Source organism: Nycticebus coucang, chromosome 10 (genome assembly GCF_027406575.1).
Source record: "Nycticebus coucang isolate mNycCou1 chromosome 10, mNycCou1.pri, whole genome shotgun sequence".
NCBI classification, from domain to species: Eukaryota; Metazoa; Chordata; class Mammalia; order Primates; family Lorisidae; genus Nycticebus; species Nycticebus coucang.
This window is the reverse complement of record NC_069789.1, coordinates 104,198,902-104,219,950: the sequence shown is the minus strand read 5'-3', so window position 1 is coordinate 104,219,950 and position 21,049 is coordinate 104,198,902. Positions and strand designations below refer to the sequence as shown.

Here is a 21,049-nt window from a genome sequence, read left to right as displayed (position 1 = left end):
AGGTTGCTGTGAGCTGTGTGAGGCCACGGCACTCTACCAAGGGCCATAAAGTGAGACTCTGTCTCTACAAAAAAAAAAAAAAAACAATAGTTGGGCATTGTGGCAGGTGCCTGTAGTCCCAGCTACTTGGGAGTCTGAGGCAAGAGAATCACTTGAGCCCAAGAGTTTGAGGGTGCTGTGAGCTATGATGCCAAGGCACTCTACCTAGGGTAGACAAAGTGAGACTCTGTATCAAAAACAAACAGGCTCGGTGCCTATAGCTCAGTGGTTAGGGCACAGGCCACATGCACCAGGACTGGTGGGTTCGAACCTGGCCAGGGCCTGATAAACAATGACAACAATAACAAAACAAAAAACAAAAACAAACAAAAATACACCAGGCGTTGTGACAGGGGCCTGTAGTCCCAGCTACTGGGAGCCTGAGGCAAGAGAATCGCTTAAGCCCAAGAGGTTGTTGTGAGCTATGACATCACAGCACTCTACCGAGGGTGACATTATTAGACTCTGTCTCAAAACAAACAAACAAAGCATATTACCATGTAGAAACAAAGCTACGTGGTGCTTATTAACCTGAGTTATAAGATATTGGTACTTCATAAAGACCATTCCCTGTACCTGTGCCTCAGCATGTACTGCCTTCTTGGTGTGGGTTTACACAGTTCTTTACACTGCTGCTGTATTTCAGCCTTGTTGGTGCTCCCCTTTTGAAACTGTCCATCTTAGGAAGGGCACTCTTACTGTGTATTTAATGCATAACTGGTAAATTACACATTTTCATATTGTTTAATCTTGCCAGTCCTGTAATGTAGGTGGTATCCTTATTTAACAAATGAAGAAAACAAGGCCTGGTTTTTTAGCCTGAGGTTACACAGCTAGTAAGAGATAAAACTGGAATATGACCCCAAGTTGCCTGACTCCAAAATGATCCTTTCTCTGTGACATCACCAACAAGTTGCGTTTTTTTTTTTTTTTTTTACAGGAACTTGTATGTTTCTTTTTTTGGACCCAGAATAGCATAATCCAATTTATATACTAAAATTACTAATTGCCAGCCTATCACTAATTCACAGGATTATTTCATTTAATCCTGCCAACAACCCTACTGGTAAGTGTTATTATCCGTAATTTAAAAATGAAGAAACAGGCATTAAGAGGCTTACTTACCCAAATCAGATAGCTAGTAGTGGATCCGGGACTGGTATTCAGGCGTTTCAGAACTAGCGTCCTTAGGCACTACACTCTTCAATTTCCTATCTGTGCTTTCTGCTATAAGACCACAGCCTATCCCTGTCATAGTAATTCGAAACTACCCGTCTTAGCGACAGAAATGGAGAACGCGTGTAGACGTTACATGTTCCAACTGAACGACACAGGTGGGAATAGCTTTAATGGACTTCCAAAGGATTTTTGGACAGAAGCTTTGTACCGCAGCCTTTGTGAGGATACTGTGTCCTCCCAGGTCAATCTGTTTTCAGAAGTGGCCCGGGGCACTCTTCCTACAGCGGTCCTAAAGGGCTCCTGCCCTTTCCCTCAGCCTCCTCCCTCTTCAGATCCAAATTCCAACCACTAGGGTAAAATACTCCGCTGCTCCCACACGTGCTACTGAGCTCGGGCTCCCAGTGCCACCATCCAGGGAAAAAGGACCTTACCATCACCGCGGGGTCCTCTCCACTAATACACGTGCCATACGGGACTCGTGCGCCGCCATATTCCCGGAAGTGCCGTTCCGCTCTTCTAGGCTGTCAGAACCATAGAGACGCCGTGGGACCTAAAACCACAGTCCTCCCATGAGAAACACTGGAGGCCCCGTTGCTAGTGTCCGGTTCCCGGAGGTTCTAAGAGAGTTCCATCGCGTCCTCCTGCAGCCTTGAGCCCTTGAGGGGACTTCAGGCCTAACTGGCCCTCTCGGCTCTGGGTCCCACACTGAGCTGGTCCGGGGCACAAATATGAAGAAGGAAAACTCTAGGCAGGCGTCGAGCGTGGCCTGAGGAAATCGTGGGTGAAGAGAGTGAGGCGGTACCTGTGCCGTGACTTTGCCAGGATGAATATTCAGCCTTCGAGAGGGGTTATTTATAAGAGCATAGAGACTAGGGATTTCGGTTAAGCTCATTAAATGCTTTTCGACTCTCCATGTGTGCCCGGACCTGTCCCTTTGGTACTGGGGGTACAAGGATGCTAAGAACTTGGTTTCAGGAAGCACCCGGTCCAGCCGGAAAAAGTCGGGAACCTTGAGTGGGACCTGAGGAGATGCAGAATCCCAGGGTGCCTGCTGAGCTGGGCAGTTTAGACTTGCCTTGTAATCATGAGGGGCTGCTGAGCCCGGGAGGGAGGGAAGATATTGCAAAGAAGTAAGCAAGGAGGGCTGCACATACCCCGCCCCCCCAGTTGCTCCCAGGCTTCACTGAGCCACCCAAGAACTAAAACCTGAAAAATGTACCCCATTCCGTCTCTACATATCAGCTCCCTACCTCTCATTTAGTGCTGCTAGAAACTTCCAACCAGAAAAATCTCTGTTTCACAGTAAGGCCTTATAGCAGTTGCCCTGTATTCATTACATTTTTTCCATAAGATAAATTTTACTTTTAAAATATGCTACGCAGGGACAATACTTTATAGGTTGTATCTTGGTTCCTAGTTATGGTAATTTTAGATGTTTGCAGAAGAGCTGTAGAATGCTTCAAAGGCGTTCCTCAGAAGCTGGAGCCAACAGAACAGGAACGTTCTGTAAATGAGAGATAGATCTGAGTCATTTTCCCACTCTGCCACTCATTGTGTGACCTCAAACAACTCATTTTTCAGGATCAAGAAAGATCACCAGAGAAATGCAAATGGAAACCACAATGAGATACCACTTCACACCCACTAGAGTAACTATAATAAAAAAGAGGGACAATAACAAGTGTTGGTGAGGATGTGGACGTGTCAGAATACTTATACTGTGTACATTGCTGGGGGAAATATCAACTGGAGCCACTTCTTTGGTAAACAGTTTGGCAGTTCCTCAAAAAGTTATGTAAGGTGGGGTGTGGTGGCTCAGGCCTATAATCCCACTACTTAGGAGGCGGAGGCGGGTGGATTGCCTGAGCTCATAGATTTGAGAGCAGCCTGAGCCAGAGCAAGAACTGTCTCTAAAAATAGCTGGGTATTGGGGTGGGTGCCTGTAGTTCCAGCTACTTGGGAGGCTGAGGCAAGAGAATCCCTTAAGCCCAAGAGTTTTAGGTTGCTGTGAGCTGTAAGCCACAGCACTCTACCAGGGTGACATAGTGAGACTCTGTCTCAAAAAAAAAAAGAAAAAAAATTTAAATGTAGGCCGGGTCAGGTGGCTCACACCTGGAATCCTAGCACTCTGGGAGTCTGAGACAGGTGGATTGTCTCAGCTCAGAAGTTCGAGACCAGCTTAAGCAAGATCGAGACCCCATCTCTACAAAAAGTAGAAAAACTAACCAGGCCTAGTGGCACATGCCTATCCTCCCAACTACTCGGGAGGCTGAGGCAAGAGGGTCTCTCCAACCCAGGAGTCTGAGGTTGCTGTGAGCTATGATGCCATGGCACTCTACCCAGGATGACAGAGTGAGACTCTTCCTCAAAAAAACAAAAAAAGTTAAATGTAGAATTACTGTATGACCCAGCAATCTCCCTCCTAGGGACATACCCAGGAAAAATGATAGCACGTGTCTATACAAAAACCTGTACATGAGTGTTTATAGAAGCATTATTCATAACTGCTGAAGAGTTAAACAACCCAAATGTCCATCAACTGGTGAATGGGGTAGATCTACACAATGGGATTATCACTTAGATGTCAGAAAGAATGAAATACTGATACATGACACAATATAGATAAACTTTGAAACCATTATATTGAAAGAATGTCAGACACAAAATGCCACGTACTGTATGATTCCATTTATATGCAACATCTATGCAAATCCATCGGCATAGAAAGTAGACTATTGGTTGCTCCCCAGGGGCTGTGGGGAGAGGGAAACAGAGAGTGACTACTAATGGGTTTCTTTTAGGAGTGATAAAATGTTCTGGAAATAGTGGCAATGGATGCACAATCTTGTGAATAGACTAAAACCACTAAATTATGAATTTTATGGAATGTGGATTATATCTTTAAAAAATTCACAGGCACACAAAAATAACAAGGGAAGAAAATAAGCATGTTATCAAGTCATTGCTAGGGGAAGGGATTATGGGTGTTTCCTCTTCGTTATGCTCACACATTATTTGCTTGGCCCAACTTTAGTCACGTTCCTTAGCCTCTCCTAGACTCATCTGTCTCATCTGTGCACTTGCTCCACAAAGAATTCTACTCAGTGTAGCAAGAACTCCCCACCCTTGATATTTTATCACCCTTGATATCTGATCAGGTTCCTTATCCATCACCATTCCCCAGATGATGTCTGATCACGTGACCCAGCCTGTCCTCAGGAAGAATCCTGTTAGGTTGGATTAACCAAAATCTCCCTTACCTCTGATGTTTCCTCTTAGTAATTTTCATCCACTTACCCCTACCCTGGTCCTTGGTTACAAATTCCAGCAGCCCTTGGTGTATTGGAAATTGAGCCCAAATTCTCTCCCCCACTGCAAAATCCCATTGCCTTGGTCCCTATATCTATCACAATGGTCCTGAATAGTCTCCTTATGGTGCTTTGACAAGTGTCACTGAATAATTTTTTTTTTTTTTGTAGAGACAGAGTCTCACTTTTATGGCCCTCGGTAGAGTGCCATGGCATCACACAGCTCACAGCAACCTCCAACTCCTGGGCTTAAGCGATTCTCTTGCATCAGCCTCCCGAGTAGCTGGGACTACAGGCGCCCACCACAACGCCCAGCTATTTTTTGGTTGCAGTGCAGCCAGGGCCGGGTTTGAACCCGCCACCCTCGGTATATGGGGCCAGTGCCCTACTGACTGAGCCACAGGCGCCGCCCTGAATAATTTTTTTAACAAGATCTTTTCCCTGCATTTAAATTTTTCTACAATTAATATATTCTTTTGTAATAAATATAATTTTTAAATAGTAAATGGATACAAATTAGAGTCCCTGAGTGCTGAAGAATCTGGGGCAGCGGTGAGGTGCAGTATGGCTGGCAACACCTTCAGGAATAGGTGCGTGTGGCTCCTGAGACTGACTACCAATTCTTAGGTGCCTCTCCAAATGTCTGGAGTGGAATTAAATTCCAAAAATTAAGGTGTTGGGTTATTTTTCTACACTGAATTTAAATCTATGCACGCTGTTATAAAGGCCATACCATGCCAGCAAATCCCCGTGGTTCATAAACTAGTACACCATTTCCTTTTCCACTTCTTCTTAGTTATTTTTTTCTGCTAGTGAAATCTGAGACTGAGGGGAGGAGAAAATATCTTGTAATGGCAACTATAATTTGGGATTTGTAAAGGTAAATACTGGCAATGTTAAGATAATAGGATGTTATTTACTGTTCTTGCTGTTGAGAAAAAAAAAGAAAGGATGTACCTCACAGGAGTTTTCTTTCTTTCTTTTTTTTTTTTTTTTTTTAAGACAGAACCTCAAGCTATCACCCTGGGTAGAGCACTGTGGCATCACTGCTCACAGCAACCTCAAACTCCTGGGCTTAAGCAATTCTCTTGCCTCAGCCTCTCCAGTAGCTGGGATTATAGGCACCCACCACAATGCCGCCATTTTTTGGTTGTAGTTGTCATTGTTTGGCAGTCCCAGGCCAGATTCAAACCCAGCAGCTCCAGTGTATGTGGCTGGCACCTTAGCCGCTTGAGCTACAGGCGCCGCCACAACCTCACAGGAGTTTTCTTAGGCTCGTGATATTTTCTAATCCTTAGCCTTGGGGCAGGTTCTAGTTTTCCTACTCATTAACCATTTGAAGTTCATGATGATAAAAATATTACAATCCCTTGCATACAGACTTTACTAATCATTTTCAAACAATGGTTTATAGTTAAAATATCATTTTCACAAACATTGCCATATTTGCTTCTTGCCATAATCCCATATATATTGTTGTCCCTGTTTGCAGGTGAGTAACCGGACCGCGGAAGACCCGTTCTTAATATTGGGATCGCTGTTCTCCGATGCCCTCTAGTGGGGTTTCAGCTGAACAAACAGTCATTTCTCTGGAAGCGTCATTGCCATCTGCCGCTGGGCATGGCTCCCTACCATCTGGGTTAAGACCAGTCTCTGAGGGGTCAGGTCCAGTGTATGTGGCTGGCACCTTAGCCGCTTGAGCTACAGGCGCCGCCACAACCTCACAGGAGTTTTCTTAGGCTCGTGATATTTTCTGTGGCTCAGTCGGTAAGGCACCGGCCCCATATACCGAGGGTAGCGGGTTCAAACCCGGCCCCGGCCAAACTGCAACCAAAAAAATAGCTGGGCGTTGTAGCGGGCTCCTGTACTCCCAGCTACTCGGGAGGCTGAGGCAAGAGAATGGCTTAAGCCCAGGAGTTGGAGGTTGCTGTGAGCTGTGTGAGGCCACGGCACTCTACCGAGGGCCATAAAGTGAGATTCTGTCTCTACAAAAAAAAAAAAAAAAAAAAGACCTGTCTCTGAGAACTGCATTCCTGTCTCTGGTCATTGCCTCTGCCTTCCTCTGGCCTCACTGTCTCCTTTAAGGGGCTTGAAACCTCCAGTGTGTAAATGCTGATCTCAGTTTGGGTGATTGGATGACAGGAAGAGAGCTGGGGAGCAGGGCCCTTTTTCCTTTGTAGTTCTTGCTGCATTTCTAGAGTTGTCCTAGCGTGTGCAGATTTCAGGTAGCAGACACACTCGTTTGGGTTGCTGTTTAATATATTTTATGAGCTATTTCCAGACACATCAGCTAAAATGCTGCGGAAAAATTCTGGAAGGGGCAGTATAAAAGATACCAACCCTGGTGGGAGTGGAAGTGGAAAGAAGGATGGTGAGGAAAACACAAGGAATCCCAGCTGCTTCATCTTCTTGGCACTGCTGTCCCAAACATGAAGAAAAATGGGTTGAGAAGTTGGGACTTCCTCCAACCTAAATAGAGCTTAGCCAAACACAGAAATGGCAGGGGTCGGAGGGGCATGGCGGGAGCTTTGTGTCTCTGCTCTGGCACCTCTGGCTCTGAGCGTCCTCCCCCGTGACAGTGTGTAGGGCCTCAGCTCCTAGCTCTCTGCTTATTATGTGTTACCATTTAAATCACAACTAAAAACACTTATACATGTAATGGACAAATATATATGAGTGCCTTGAAAAATTGGAAAGATGGACAAGAAAACGTTGAAAGTTTTTTTTTTTGGTAGAGACAGTGTCATTGTACCGCCCTCGGGTAGAGTGCCATGGCCTCACACGGCTCACAGCAACCTCTAACTCTTGGGCTTACATGATTCTCTTACCTCAGCCTCCCGAGCAGCTGGGACTACAGACGCCCACCACAACACCTGGCTATTTTTTGGTTGCAGTTTGGTGGGGGCTGGGTTTGAACCCGCCACCCTCTGCATATGGGACCGGCGCCCTACTCACTGACCCACAGGCACCGCCCCTTTTTTTTTTTTTTTTTTTAAGAGACAGAGTCTCCAGCTCACAGCAACCTCCAACTCCTGGGCTTATGCGGTTCTCTTGCCTCCGCCTCCCAAGTAGCTGGGACTACAGGCGCTCACCACAACGCCAGGCTATTTTTTGTTGCAGTTTGGCCAGGGCTGGGTTCGGACCCGCCACTCTTGGAATATGGGGCTGGCACTCTACCCACTGAGCCACGGGTGCCACCAGAAAGTTCCTTTTTTTTTGAGACAGTTTCACTATGTTGCCCTGGGTAGAGTGCCATAGTATCACAGCTCACAGCAACCTCCAACTCTTAGGCTCAAGCGATTCTCCTGCCTCTGCCTCCCAAGTAGCTGGGACTACAGGTGCTCGCCGCAATGCCCGTCTATTTTTTGGTTGCAGCCATCATTGTTGTTTGGTGGCCCAGGCTGGATTCGAACCCGCCAGCTCAGGTGTATGTGACTGGCGCCTTAGCTGCTTGAACCACAGACGCTGAGCCCACAGAACACTTTTCACTTTGTAGAATGCTGTTCCATTACCTTTGCACCAACCGGTCCTACAGGGTAGGTGTGATACTTAGTACTTGGCAAGACTGGGCAGCGCCTGTGGCTCAAAGGAGTAGGGCGCCAGCCCCATATTCCAGAGGTGGTGGGTTCAAACCCAGCCCCAGCCAAAAACTGCAACAACAAAAAAAAACTTCACGAGACTGAAGTTCCAGGAGGTTGGCGCAGAATCTCACAGGAAGTTAGCATCCAGCTGGGACAGGACTTCTGCTTTACAGTCTAGTTAGTGTTCCTCCTATGAGCCCATGTGGCTTCATGCCCCCCAGATTGGCAGCTCCCCTAAGGGCACAGACCCATCTCTCTTTCCCCCTTTCCCCCTTAACTCTGTCCACAGCACAAGCCTGTTCAGCTACAGTGAGCCCTCCTGAGTGTAAAATCTGTCTTTCCTCAGGGATGACTTTTGCAGGCTCACTCCCCATGTCATCCTGCAGTCTAGCCAGGGTCCAGCCACACAAAAAGCCTAAACCTGGACCAAAAAAAAGCATGACCTAGGAGCTTTCAGAGAGGAGGAGAAACATGAGAGTCCAAAGAGGGAGGAGTTGACCTGGCGCCTGTAGCTCAGCAGCTAGGGCGCCAGCCACATATACGGGAGCTGGTGGGTTTGAACCCAGCCCAGGCCTGCCAAACAACAATGACAACTACAATCAAAAAATAGCTGGGCATTGTGACAAGCACCTGTAGTCCCAGCTACTTGGGAGGCTGAGGTAAGGGAATCGTTTAAGCCCAAGAGTTGGAGGTTGCTGTGAGCTGTGATGTCACAGCATTCTACTGAGGGTGACATAGTGAGACTCTGTCTCAAAAAAAAAAAAAAAAGAGGGAAGAGTGTGAAGCTGTCATGCAGCATCTGCTGAGGGACTGTGCAGTGGAAAGAGCTGTGTGACCGCAAACTTTATCAGAAGGAGAGGGAGGCCCTCCCACTCCCACCTAACACCCCCCCACCGCAAAGCGCCGTCTTGCGGCCCTTCCAGTCATTCATGCAGCAATCCTAGTAGTGAGCTGGGACTGTGTTTGCCATCACCAGGGCTCAAGAAAATTGGCCTCCAAGCAGGTGGAAATAAAATGTCAGGACTCTGTGCTCCTCCTGGATTATTCCACCTCATCTGGTCAGTAGGTAGTGGGTGTGTCAGTGGCCTCTGCTCAGAGGATGCTGATCGGTGAAGAGACACTAACTCAAGTATGCGCAGTCTTACCCATTCCTGTTTCCTAGTGTGTTGGGGGAAGAGTGAGAATGAAAGTGACCCAGAACAAATGAAACACAGTTTGGCTACTCATCCCTCGGTAGAGTGCCATGGCATCATACAGCTCACAGCAACCTCCAACTCCTGGGATTAAGCGATTGTCTTGCCTCAGCCTCCCGAGTAGCTGGGACTACAGGCGCCCGCCACAACACCCGGCTAATTTTTGGTTGCAGTTCAGCCAGGGCCGGGTTTGAACCCGCCACCCTCGGTATATGGGGCTGGTGCCTTACCGACTGAGCCACAGGTGCCGCCCCAAAGGACTTTTTTTTTTTATTTTGCATTTATCAAATAGTTCTAAGCCTTTCTCCCCATCAGCCTTCTATGGATTTACATACCAGAGACTTCTCAACTGTAGTTGAGAAGTGATTTGGGGAGAGGGGTGCTCTACAGAGCGAGCCTGAGAATGGAGGTCACAGCCAAGCATGGAGCATCTATATCTATGCCTCCCTCTGTTTGTCTGAGTTGGGAGGAAGCCAGTCAGTTGCACTGGATCAGGGTGTCCTGTCCGAGGAGACAGGGAGCTATTTGTCTCCTCTTGAGAGAGACAGTCCTAGGAGGAGGCAGGAAGGGCCTAGGAACAGGGTAAAGTGGACAGGGAAAAGACAGTCAGATCCCCCAAAAGAACAGTTGGGGTGGCTCCTTGTCATTAGGTGTGGCCCAGGTGAAAACGTGGAGCTTGTCTGACTTAGAGAGCCAAGACAGTGAAAAAGCAGAAACTTTTACACTTGACTCAACAGCTATACTGTGTGTGATTTGGGGCAAGTCATCTTCCTCTCCATATCCTCTTCATCTGATAAATGAGGAAGCTCAGTGTCCTGAGGTCTCCTCCAGTTCTGAAAGTGTGTGCTTTTGGTAATGGGAAGCTACTGCCGTGGGGCTGCTCAGCAGAGAGAAAAGAAGGCTAACAATGTAAAGCTCTAAATATTTCTAAATGGCTATTTCAGGGCAGGTCACAGGAGCCTTCCCTCTGCATTGATACCAAACAAAAAAGAATTGGGCCAATTCTGAACTATTGGAAGTGTCTTATATCTTGATCTTGGGGTGGGGAGGAATTGCCTGTTTACGTGTTATGCACTTGTTTGGTATATAAATTATACCTCAATAGAAAAGTTAAAAAAAAAAAACAGCTGGAGTTTACACAACTTCCTAAAAAGAGAAGCTTTAGAGAAAGTGAATTTCCACAAAGGTAGATTAAAAATACCTTTCCTGGCCAGACACAGTGTCTCACACCTGTAGGTAGTCCTAGCACTCTGAGAGGCCGAAACAAGGAGGATCCCTTAAGCTCAGGAGTTTGACACCAGTTTGAACAAAAGCAAGACCCTGTCTCTACTAAAAATAGAAAAATTAGCTAGGCATGCCTGGTGCCTGTAGTCCCAGCTACTCAGGAGGCTGAGACAGGAGGATCGGTGGAGCCCCAGAGCTTGAGGTTTCTGTAAGGTATGATGCCGCAGCATCTAAAACAAAACAAAACAAAACTTTTTTCCTGAGAACTTTAATTTTAACCATGTGTTGAAGGAAGAGGTGGAAAATTAGAGAACAAATAAGATGATCTCTTTTGGTGGGGAGATTTCCAAAGTGCCTCCACCCCCAGGAATTCCCATGTTCCTTCTCAGGGACAGAGAAATCACCCTCACTGTCTAATTTCCATTTCTCCTATTGCAACACTAGCCACTGTCACTGCTCTCCATGGAGCCAAGCCATCCCCTGCTTCAGACGGCATCTCCTTAGAGCCTTCCTGTTGGAGTGTTGAGAGAGACCTCATTTCAACCTTCTCACCATCCGTTCTCTCTCTCTCATCCCTTCTCTTCTTGGGGATGTCATTTTCTATTCTGAACCCACCCTACACCCAGGCCCTTTTTCCGGTGGTATGTGCCAGCCTGTCCCGCATCCCACATCCCCAGCTGTTGACATTTCATTGCCATTACCCACAGGATGAAGAAAGGGGCCCTGTTATTCAACAATAGAGGAAAGACAGAGACAATGGGAAATTGTGCTTCCGATGGGGTAGGGACAGAGAAGGAAAGGACAGACAAGAGTGGCTGTACAGAAGGGGTTGGGTTCTTGAAGCAACTGGAAGACCGGGAAGTCTGGTTGCCACCTTGAGAGTCTCTTTCCAAAGGCAATGCACAACCAGGCACCGGAGGGCAGAGGTGAGGACTCTGGTGTGTGGGTGTGTGTGTGTGGGGGGGCGGGGGGGGGTGCTTTTTAGAGAGAGCCATATAGAAACATGGAGCTTGACTGTTATGGATCTTTGAACCATATCCAGAACTCATTCCCATTCCCATCAATCAAAACCTTCATATCTACCAGCCAATATACTCTACCCGGGTCCAACAGCACCCCACTTTCTGCACTCTTCCAGGTACTCATTCCTGGGTTTCTTCCTTTAGTCCACGTGAAGGGGAGTTCCCATCCTTTTTCTCAAGCCCAGTATCTTCCCCTGGTCCCAAAACAGCAAGCTCCACAGATACAGTCCTGGGGCTCAGCACTGGTCACTTAGCCTGGCTTGGTGGACTGATGGATGGGGGAGAGTTCTTGGCACTGCAGCTGTTTCTTTGAGTACAGAGCAGAAGCAGCCTATCCTGAAAGGTGCAAAGGGAGCAACTGTGTTAATCAGGTGCTCAAGTCCAAGGTTCTTGGAAATCACAGGAGCCAGGTAACACCCTCATCCGGAATCTCTCCCTCAAGCAGGACAAAAAGCTGCTAAGCACTGCTCCCTCCAGCTGTGTGAAGAGATCAGCTTCTCAGAGGTAGGCATTGGTGCTGCTGACTACTCCCATTTTCTGCAAAGGTATGAAGATGAGGCATGTGCACCTGATTTGAAATACAAAATATCACTGTCAGTCTGGATTTAAATCCCAGCAAAGCCTTCCTCTTACTATGGTGTGACTCATTTCCTAAGATGTGTGCACCTTATTTTCAACATGGGTAAAGTGAGATTTGTGATAGTTGCTACCTAGCTACAGGATTGCTAGGAGTAAAAATAAAAGTATATATGCAAGTAAAGTGCCTAGAATAGTGCCTAAAATAAATTTTAAACATGTCATGCTTTAAAACAGCAATTCAGGGCGGTGCCTGTGGCTCAATGGGTAGGGCGCCAGCCCCATATACCGAGGGTGGCAGGTTCAAACCCAGCCCTAGCCAAACTGCAACAAAAAATAGCCAGGCATTGTGGTGGGCTCCTGTAGTCCCAGCTACTCAGAAGGCTGAGGCAAGAGAATCACCTAAGCCCAAGAGCTGAAGGTTGCTGTGAGAGGTGATGCCATGGCACTCTATCGAGGGCGTAGAGTGAGACACTGTCTCTACAACAACAACAACAACAAAAAAAAAAAAAAACAGCTGGGCGTTGTGGCGGGCTCCTGTACTTGCAGCTACTAAGGAGCCTGAGGCAGGAGAATGGCCTAAGCCCAGGAGTTGGAGATTGCTGTGAGGTGTGACCCAAGGGCACTCTACCAAGGGCCATAGAATGAGAATCTGTCTCTAAAAAACAAAACAAAACAAAAAACAGCAACTCAGGCCAGGCTCTGTGGCCCACCCCTTAATCCTATCACTCTGGGAGGCCAAGATGGGAGGATCCCTTGAGCTCAGGAGTTTGAGACCAGCCTGAGCAAGAATGAGACCCTATCTCTACTAAAAATTGAAAAACTAGCTGGGTGTTATGGCGGGCACCTATAGTCCGAGATACGCAAGGAGGCTGAAGCAGGAGGATTGCTTGAGCCCAGGAGTTTGAGGTTGCTGTGAGGTAGGCTGATGCCATGGCACTCTACCCAGGGTGACAGAGTAAAGACTATCTCAAAAACAACAAAGGGAAAAAACATTCATCAACTCAAAGTAAAATAAATTGCTAGCTATAGGCTTGGTGCCCGAAGCACAGTGGTTATAGTGCCAGCCGCACACATGGGGCTGGCGGGCTCAAAACTGGCCCAGGCCTGTTAAACAGCAATAACAACTGCAACAAAAAATAGCTGGGCATTTTGGTGGGTGCCTGTAGTCCCAGCTACTTGGGAGGTTGAGACAAGAGAATTGCTTAAGCCCAAGAGTTGGAGGTTGCTGTGAGCTGTGACACCACCGCACTCTACCAAGGGCAACATAGACTCTGTCTCGAAAAAAAAAAAATTGCTAGCTAGCATTATTGTTCCTCTTTGAATCTATCTCAGTTCCCATAATTACTCTTTTTTTTTTTTTGTAGAGACAGAGTCTCACTTTATGGCCCTCGGTAGAGTGCCGTGGCCTCACACAGCTCACAGCAACCTCCAACTCCAGGGCTTAAGTGATTCTCTTGCCTCAGCCTCCCGAGTAGCTGGGACTACAGGCGCCCGCCACAACGCCTGGCTATTTTTTGGTTGCAGTTCAGCCGGGGCCGGGTTTGAACCCGCCGCCCTCGGTATATGGGGCTGGCGCCTTACCAACTGAGCCACAGGCGCCGCCCCCCATAATTACTCTTATTGACTAAGTTCCGTAAAGGAAAAGTAGTTCTCTTGCTCTTGTCCCTGTCCCATATACTTCCACTTTTAACCACTGGGAAGTTCTTTCTGTGCCTGACCTGTTTCTCCAGCTGCAAGCTGGCCTTTGGTCCTCATTTGCAGGAAGAGGGAGCTCAGCACTTTACATTTCAGGCTGCACTTCAAGGTCTTTCCTCCCTCTCCTCGTGCCCCATTTCTTCTTCCTAGAAGTCCATAATGTGAGCTCATTCATTAAAACACACACATTTATTTAACACCAACCTTGTGCAAGAAACTGCTGGAAACTGGAAGTAACAGCTAACACAACACAATTACGATGTATCAGACTATATTTCAAATCAATTTAAAATTATTATTATTTTTGAGACAGAGTTTCACTATGTCACCCTTGGTAGAGTGCTGTGGTGTCACAGCTCACAGCAAACCTCAGATTCTTGGACTTAAGAGATTCTCTTGACTCAGCCTCCAAGTAGCTGGGACTACAGGCACCGCCTGCCACAACGCCTATATTTTTCGTTGCAGTTGTCAAGAACTGTTGTTTAGCAGTCCTGGGCTGGGCTCGAACCCACCAGCTTTGGTGTATGTGGCTGGCGCCCTACCCACTGAGCTACAGGCGCCGCCCTATTATTATTATGATGATTACTGGTTTGAGATAGGTTCTCACTTTGTCACCCTTGGTAGAGTGGTAGAGTGCTATGGCATCGTAGCTCACAACCACCTCAAACTCCCAGGCTCAAGTGATCCTCTTGCATCAGCCTCATAAGTAGCTGGGACTACAGGTGTCTGCCACAATGTCTGGCTATTTTTAGAGAAGGGTTCTCACTCTTCCTCAGGCTGGTCTCAAACTCCTGAGCTCAGGCAATCCACCCACCTCAGCCTTCCAAAGTCCTGAGATCATAGGCATGAGCCATCGCACCTGGCCTCTACTTCACGTCTTTTACACATTCATCTGCTCCTCACAGCTGCTCAGTAAAATAAGCGTGTTGTTATTCTCCATTTTTATTTTATTTATTTTTGAGAGAGTCTCAAAATAAGACAGAGTCTCATGTCTCCCTTGGTAGAGTACTGTAGCATAACAGCTCAAAGTACATCTCAAATTTCTGGGCTTAAGTGATTCTCTTGCCTCAGCCTCCCAAGTAGCTGGGACTACAGGCGCCTGCCACAACACCCGGCTATTTTTATTTTTGTTGTTGCAGTTATCATTGTTGTTTAGCAGGCCCTGGCCAAGTTCGAACCCGTCAGCCTCAGTGTGTGTGGCTGGCACCCTCACCACTGAGCTACGGTTGCCGAGCCTATTCTCCAGTTTTACTGATGAGGACACTGAGGCAGATAGGGGCTAAGTAACTTGTTCAAAGTCATGCTGTTAGGAAGCAGAGGAGCCAGATTTGGAAAGTGAATAAAACAAAGTTAAACATTGTACCCCTTGATTGCACTAATGTACACAGCTATGATTTAACAAAAAAAAAAAAAAAGTCAAGGGGTTCTCAGTCCACTCAGTCAAAAGATTTTAAACAAACAAAAAAAAGTGATAAGGGGCAGCTCCTGTGGCTCAAAGGCGTAGGACACTGGCCCCATATGCCGGAGGTGGCGGGTTCAAACCCAGCCCCTGCCAAAAACTGCAAAAAAAAAAAAAAAAAGTGGTGAGAATGATACAATAAGGGGGAAAATCAACAACTGTACCACAATAGACAATTGCATTTGAAATCATGTTCAAAAATAACATTATAGTTTATGTTTTTAAAAAAGATATATTTGATTTATTATGAATATATTTAAACAAAATAACCACTCTGAAAATAGCAGGTTCTAGCTTTTCCATGAACCCCCAGAAGAATATAAATTGGAATCTCTGAGACAGTCCCTTCTACAAAGGGGGGAATGTATGTTTATGTAACCTGATTCCTTGGGCTTTGGCTAGCCCCTTTGAAAGTACACACCCCTTCCTGCTTTAAGCCTTGGCTCCAGCTTCACTGGTCCTGCAGGAGGCTCTGCCTGGGCCAGGTGTAATGTAAACCAGTCACTCAACCTCCATCTTATCCTTCTGCAAAGAACGAATGAAGGCTTGCCACTCCACTGGGAAAAACATTTATAGATGTTGATCTTATTCTGAATCTGTTTCGGGGTATCTTAATAGTAATTCTTCTCATCTCAGGCCATAGCCTTATGGTCCTCCCCCTGGTTCTGTACCATGTAGCTTATGTAGTCAGTGACACCAGAGACAAGGTATTTCTTTTCTTTTCTGGAGGGCTGGCTTCTGCCTCCAGGTCATTCAGCACATAAGGCTTCAGCACAAGCTCCTTAGGCCTCTCCTCTACATCCACCTCCAGGGCCTTCACCTTTCTCTTAGGTAAGGACAACACCTTGCTGTGGTCCATAGCCAACCCTATCTGGGCCAGGGTCTGCTGCACCAATGTAGCATGGTCCCAAGCATGTCTTACATGTGAGGACTCCATCTGCAGCACCTTCCTCCATTGAACATTTGGGTTCAGATGCTTTCAGTCGACATTGTAACTGAACTTCTGCCTCCAGGTCTTGCCCTTGGCCTTGGGGATTGTCCTGATCATGGTAGTGGCACCTCTTACACTCAGAACCTCGTACAACTCAGTTAATGCTTTTTAATTACGCTTTTCTGGAAAATCTCATTGATATGGTCTACACATGCCAATGCATCACTTTCAAACTGGAAGAGTGGGTTTAGGTGCAAACAAAAGTACTTCTAATAAAACGTCCCAGTGCAGTCCAGTAGCTCTCAACGCATCATTGTGTGGCAAACTGGGGAACCAGAAAGGTCTTCCAAAGGAGCTGCAGCCCAATCCAATGCCTGGAAACAGAAAGAGAACTCCAACTTAGACTGTTTAGGAAACTGTCAGGAGCTTAGAATGTCCTGTAGCACCGTGGCTACAGTGCCAGCCACATACACCAACGATTGCAGGTTCAAACCCAGCCCAGGCCAGGTAAACAATGACAACTGTAACAAAAAATAGCCTGGCGTTGTGGTGGGTGCCTGTAGTCCCAGCTACTTGAGGGTAAGGCAAGAGAATCACCTAAGCTCAAGAACTGGAGGTTGCCGTGAGCTGTGATGCTATGGCACTCTACCAAGGGCGAGTGAGATTCTGTCTCAAAAAAAAAAAAAAAAATGTCACAGCACAGTGCTGAAAGCAGGAGTGTGAGGGGCAGGGTAGGGGGTGCTGGAGGTACAGGGGCAGCTGAATGACAGTCCTAGAAGCAATGGCTAGGAGATTGGATTTTGTCCTCAGGGAAATTGGGGGGGTTCACCATTTTTACACTGACTGTGCTAGGAGAGGACAGAGACCCGCGCTGCCATCCAGATGGAAGCTTGGGAAACAGTCCCTGTGATGACAGGGGCAGACACAGGACAGGCTCCCTCAGTACCTGTTGACTGGGGATAACAGAGTGGGGAGGGGTTGTTATTGCCTCCTCCATTGCCTTCCTTTTGTCACTAGCTCCTGTTTTTGCCCCCATGGCTTCCAGCTGGACAGTCCCCACTGGGGATCCCTGGTGAGAATTCACTCCATCCCGCTCTTTGCCCCCCATTTGCAGCACTAAGGAGCACCCTGCAGACAGTACTGGGCCGACTCCCCATCATGCCGTGTGGGCTTGTCCTCCCCACACTCCGCCGCTTCCTTCTCTCTTGGGCCTTCACCTTCTTCCACAGCGCCCAGGGAGACCCAGGTAAGATGGGAAAGGAGGCCAGAGACTTAGGAATCTGGGGGAAAGTGAAAAGGGCACCTGCTGGAAGTACCCAAAGAGTGAATCACTGCTGAGGAGAGGGTTGGGGGACGCTGGGGAAAGCATTTGGGGCATTGAGGATCAGGGGATTCCTGCCACTGTGGCCCCCTCTGCCCAGCATCCCACCCGGGTCCCCACTACCTCCTGCCCCCCATCCACGAGGTCATTCACTCTCGTCGTGGGGCTACGGCCACGCTGCCCTGCGTCCTGGGCACCTCGCCTCCCAGCTACAAGGTGCGCTGGAGCAAAGTGGAGCCGGGGGAGCTCCGGGAAACGCTAATCCTCATCACCAACGGACTGCAAGCACGGGGCTATGGGCCCCTGGGGGGGCGCGCCAGGATGCGTAGGGGACATCGGCTAGACGCCTCCCTGGTCATCGCGGACGTGCGCCTGGAAGATGAGGGCCGGTACCGCTGCGAGCTCATCAACGGCATCGAGGACGAGAGCGTGGCGCTGACCCTACGCCTTGAGGGTGAGGCCCTTCCGCTCCCGCCCCTCTCTGGCTGTGTGTGTGGAGCGGGGTAGGAGGGCGCCTCTCCCGGGGTCCTCGCAGCCCCCATCCCCCCTCCGTGCTGGCCGTGCTGTCCTGCCCAGCCTCTCCGCCCACAGGTGTGGTGTTTCCGTACCAGCCCGACCGGGGCCGGTACCAGTTCAATTACTACGAGGCGAAGCGGGCGTGCGAGGAGCAGGACGGACGCCTGGCCACCTACGCCCAGCTGTACCAGGGTGAGCGGCCCGATCCCGAACGGCCTACGCCCTCCCGAAACGCGAACCGCGCGGGGTCTGGGCTGCTCGGGGCGTTTCTCACCTGGCCCCTCCGTCTCCCACAGCGTGGACCGAGGGGCTGGACTGGTGTAACGCGGGCTGGCTGCTCGAGGGCTCGGTGCGCTACCCGGTGCTCACAGCCCGCGCTCCGTGCGGCGGCCCGGGGCGGCCCGGGATCCGCAGCTACGGGCCCCGCGACCCGAAGCGCGACCGCTACGACGCCTTCTGCTTCACCTCGGCGTTGGCAGGTGAGGGGCAGAGACGCCGCCGGGCTGGGACTCGGGGCGGGAGGAAAACGGAATTCGGAGGGCGCGGGACCTCTCCCAGGCGCCGTCCCCTCCGCCGGCCCACCCGGCTCCGGCCCTCCTCTGGACACCGCACCTGCACCCCGCTGCCCTCTCTCCCACCCTTACCCGAGCTAGGCCCGCCCTGCCCCAGCCCTCTCCTTGCCTTCATGGCGCGGGCGTCTGAACTCCCGCGATACCCTCCGTCCCCGCTTTCGGTCGCCGGTGACCTGTTCTGGTCCCCAGGGCAAGTGTTCTTCGTGCCCGGGAGGCTGACCCTGTCCGAAGCCCACGCGGCGTGTCGGCGGCGCGGGGCAGTAGTGGCCAAGGTCGGGCACCTCTACGCCGCCTGGAAGTTCTCGGGGATGGACCAGTGCGACGGCGGCTGGCTGGCGGACGGCAGCGTGCGCTTCCCCATCACCACGCCGCGGCCGCGCTGTGGGGGCCTCCCCGACCCCGGGGTGCGCAGCTTCGGCTTCCCCAGGCCCCAGCTGGCGGCTTACGGGACCTACTGCTACGCCGAGTAGGAGGAGCCACCGCATCCCCGGTGCGCGCGACGGGTCTCTCGCCGCACCTCTCCTGCGAGCCTCCGCCAGACGACGGACAGCCCCTCCAGACCTGCCTTTTCAGCCAGGGCTGCCGGCCACGGACCCCGGCAGGCCGGGCGGCGGGGCTCGAACGTTATCCTCGAGCCCGCGGATCCTCGTGCCTTCGTAGAGGACGCAGCCCCCGATGAGGGCGGGAGAGGCGCACCGGGCATTCCCTGATCTCTGGATACAGCAATAAAATAACCCCAGGCCATCTGTGCTGGGCGGAGCTGAAGACACTGCGAGGAGGGCGTGTGTGTGTGCGTGTGTCAGACACAGGACGCAACGCACCAGTTGCACGGAAGACCGGGCAGTGTGGGGCGGCGAGGTTGTGTGTGTGTGTGTGTCGGTCGGACCCAGGTAGGTGTGTGTGTGTGTCGGTCGGACCCAGGACCCAACGCACCAGCTGCACGAAAGACCGGGCGTTGTGGGGACGGCGAGGTTGCTGGGACCTATGACGCCACGGAGACTCGGGGACTTCATGGGCTGTCTCAGGGACTCGCTCCTGAGGATTCAGGCTGCTATTGCGCTAAGTGCCACGCGGGGGCGCCGCACACTCACCTCGATGACTCGCAGAAGAAGGAGGGAAACACAACGGCAGAGAACGCTCCGCACCCCCCAGACACACCCTGGCTGCAAAGAGCAAATACCTCTGTAGGTTGACCACTCAAGGGACTGGAACAAACTGAGGTGGTTAACATAAGGAACTAGGCCTACTGTACTGACGCATACACATGGTGCATGTCTGGTCTATGAACATTAGGTCAACTAAGGAGGTGGTCAGTGTGGGGAGGTGGTCAAAATATGGAAGTTCTATGGTATAAGATGGAGCTAAACCTATTTCAAAATGTGTTTGTGTAATGCTGGCCTCCCACAAGCGTTTGTGGGAACTAGTATTAAAGATTGGAGAGTTGGCCAGGTGCAACGGCTCATGCCTTTAATCCCAGGGCTTTGTGAGATGGAGATAGAAAAACCCCTTGAGCCCGTGAGTTGTAGACCAGCTTTGGGCAACAGAGCGAGATCCTTTCTCTACAAAAAATACGAAAAATTATCCCGGCATGGTGGGGCACCCCTGTAGTCCTAGCTACTCTGAAGCTGATGTAGGAGGATTGCTTGAGCCCAAGAATTCGAGGCTGCAGTGACCTATGATCCGGTCAATGCATTTCAGCCTGGGCAACAGAGCAAGACCCTGTCTCTTCAAAAAAGGAAAAATTATACCGTTGTTGCAACTGGCAGGAAATTAACCCAGGGAAGAAAGAGGGAAACACCAAACACTATGACCACCAAGGCAAAATTTTGGAGGAAGTAGACTAGTAACTTTTTTAACATACTAAAGTAAACATACTAGTAATTTTAATGTTATTAATTCATTTTTCATATATAGATATTGTTCAAGCAATCTTAATTATACCACAAAAAGCCTGGGCTACTAATGGTAATGAAGCAAAGGGTATGAACATCCTAGTAGTGTTGATACATGTAAAATTACTTTTCCAGAGGGCTCTTGCTATAATTGCTCAAGAGAATTCATCCCAGTCTCTTGGGTGGTCAACCTACAGAGGTATTTGCTCTTTGCAGCCTGTAGGATGTGCCTGGGGGGTGCAGAGCACTCTCTGCAGGTGTGTTTGCCTGCTCCTTCTGGGACAGGGAATGACAGAATGAACAGGGTCTTCAATAACTGTAATGCAGCAAACCAATCCTCCAGGCTGCTTGCTAAGAACCTGAATAGGGATCACTACCCTTGTTGCTATAATCATTAGTAATTACTGTATGAATTGGAGTGCCCAGTACATGTCTCAACTAATTCTCACAACAAACCCAAGAGACATACATTGTTATCCCAAGACCACAATGAGAAAACCAAGGTTTAGGAAGTGGCACAAATGTTTCATTTGCTGTC

At 49.3% G+C, this 21,049-nt stretch overlaps 2 protein-coding genes across 10 annotated transcripts in view; one reads left to right on the top strand and one right to left on the bottom strand.

The window, feature by feature from the left end:
* LOC128596231 (G patch domain-containing protein 4) overlaps positions 1-21,049 on the bottom strand; it is a 138,863-nt gene that overhangs the window by 7,285 nt on the left and 110,529 nt on the right. For 2 of the 4 annotated variants that reach the window (XM_053605828.1, XM_053605829.1), the window contains exon 2: positions 1,165-1,281. The gene's annotated coding sequence lies outside the window, so the exon portion shown is untranslated. Of the gene's footprint in view, positions 1-1,164; positions 1,282-1,649; positions 2,097-21,049 lie in introns of those variants that run through there. The other 2 variants (XM_053605826.1, XM_053605827.1) reach the window with 1 other exon arrangement.
* HAPLN2 (hyaluronan and proteoglycan link protein 2) lies at positions 11,307-19,619 on the top strand. Of its 6 annotated transcripts, none has more exons than XM_053605841.1 (8): positions 11,307-11,450; positions 11,992-12,050; positions 16,009-16,110; positions 17,325-17,456; positions 17,632-17,985; positions 18,123-18,239; positions 18,344-18,526; positions 18,809-19,619. In XM_053605841.1, the coding sequence occupies exons 4-8, from the start codon at positions 17,369-17,371 to the stop codon at positions 19,087-19,089; spliced, it is 1,023 nt and encodes a 340-aa protein (XP_053461816.1). In that variant the 5' UTR covers positions 11,307-11,450; positions 11,992-12,050; positions 16,009-16,110; positions 17,325-17,368; the 3' UTR covers positions 19,090-19,619. The 6 variants fall into 6 exon arrangements, with proteins under 6 accessions (XP_053461816.1, XP_053461817.1, XP_053461814.1 ...); XM_053605843.1 differs by having other exon boundaries at positions 11,344-11,450; positions 11,989-12,050; XM_053605842.1 differs by lacking the exon at positions 16,009-16,110 and having other exon boundaries at positions 11,992-12,091.

Coding starts and splice junctions, on each gene's coding strand:
- HAPLN2 (XM_053605841.1), top strand. CDS start 17,369: ATGCCGTGTGGGCTTGTCCTCCCCACACTCCGCCGCTTCCTTCTCTCT. Junction 18,240..18,343: donor CTACGCCCAGCTGTACCAGG/GTGAGCGGCCCG, acceptor CGTCTCCCACAG/CGTGGACCGAGGGGCTGGAC. Junction 18,527..18,808: donor CTTCACCTCGGCGTTGGCAG/GTGAGGGGCAGA, acceptor TCTGGTCCCCAG/GGCAAGTGTTCTTCGTGCCC.